This window comes from Meleagris gallopavo, unplaced genomic scaffold (assembly GCF_000146605.3).
Source record: "Meleagris gallopavo isolate NT-WF06-2002-E0010 breed Aviagen turkey brand Nicholas breeding stock unplaced genomic scaffold, Turkey_5.1 ChrUn_random_deg7180001296511, whole genome shotgun sequence".
Classification (NCBI taxonomy): Eukaryota; Metazoa; Chordata; class Aves; order Galliformes; family Phasianidae; genus Meleagris; species Meleagris gallopavo.
In genome coordinates, this window is record NW_011266300.1 from 1 (window position 1) to 510 (window position 510).

Consider the following 510-nt stretch of genomic DNA (forward strand, 5'->3'; position numbering starts at 1 on the left):
ACCCACTGACCCCAAACTCTCTGTGATGTTCTGCCACAAAGACGATGGAACAATGGGACAATGCCACCACCCAAAGGACGGCGCTGGCGGCCATCGTCCGCCATAACCTCCGGCGCCGGTTGTAGCGGTGTGGGAACACGACCCCAAAGTAGCGCTCCACACTGAGGGCAGCCATAAAGAGAGTGCTGAGGTAGATGCTGGAGTAGAAGCAGAAGTTTGCTATGGGGCAGAGCGCTTTGGGGAAGGGCCACAACATGTTGGCAGCCACCTCAGCCAACTTGAAGGCAAGGAAGAGGAGGACAAGGAGGCCGGCGGTGGTGAGGTGGAGGAGGAGGAGGTCGGCAGCCGTGAGCTGGGGATGAGGACGGTGACATCGGATTTTGGTGAGGAGGATGATGAAGGTGATGATGTTGGCAGGAAAACCCACAGCGAAGGTCAGCGCGTGGATGGTGAGGAGGAGCATGGCGAGAGGAAGGCTGCAGGGCTGGAGGAACACAGAGCTGTAGGGCA

General features: G+C 58.8%; 1 protein-coding gene across 1 annotated transcript; it reads right to left on the reverse strand.

Moving 5' to 3' along the window:
• Positions 1-6: 6 nt before the first annotated feature.
• Positions 7-481, reverse strand: LOC109365281 (G-protein coupled receptor 42-like; the record flags this gene model as incomplete). The annotated part of the gene is made up of 1 exon (XM_019611950.1): positions 7-481. A coding segment is annotated over exon 1 (457 nt), but the record flags the coding sequence as incomplete, so codon positions are not given.
• Positions 482-510: the final 29 nt, after the last annotated feature.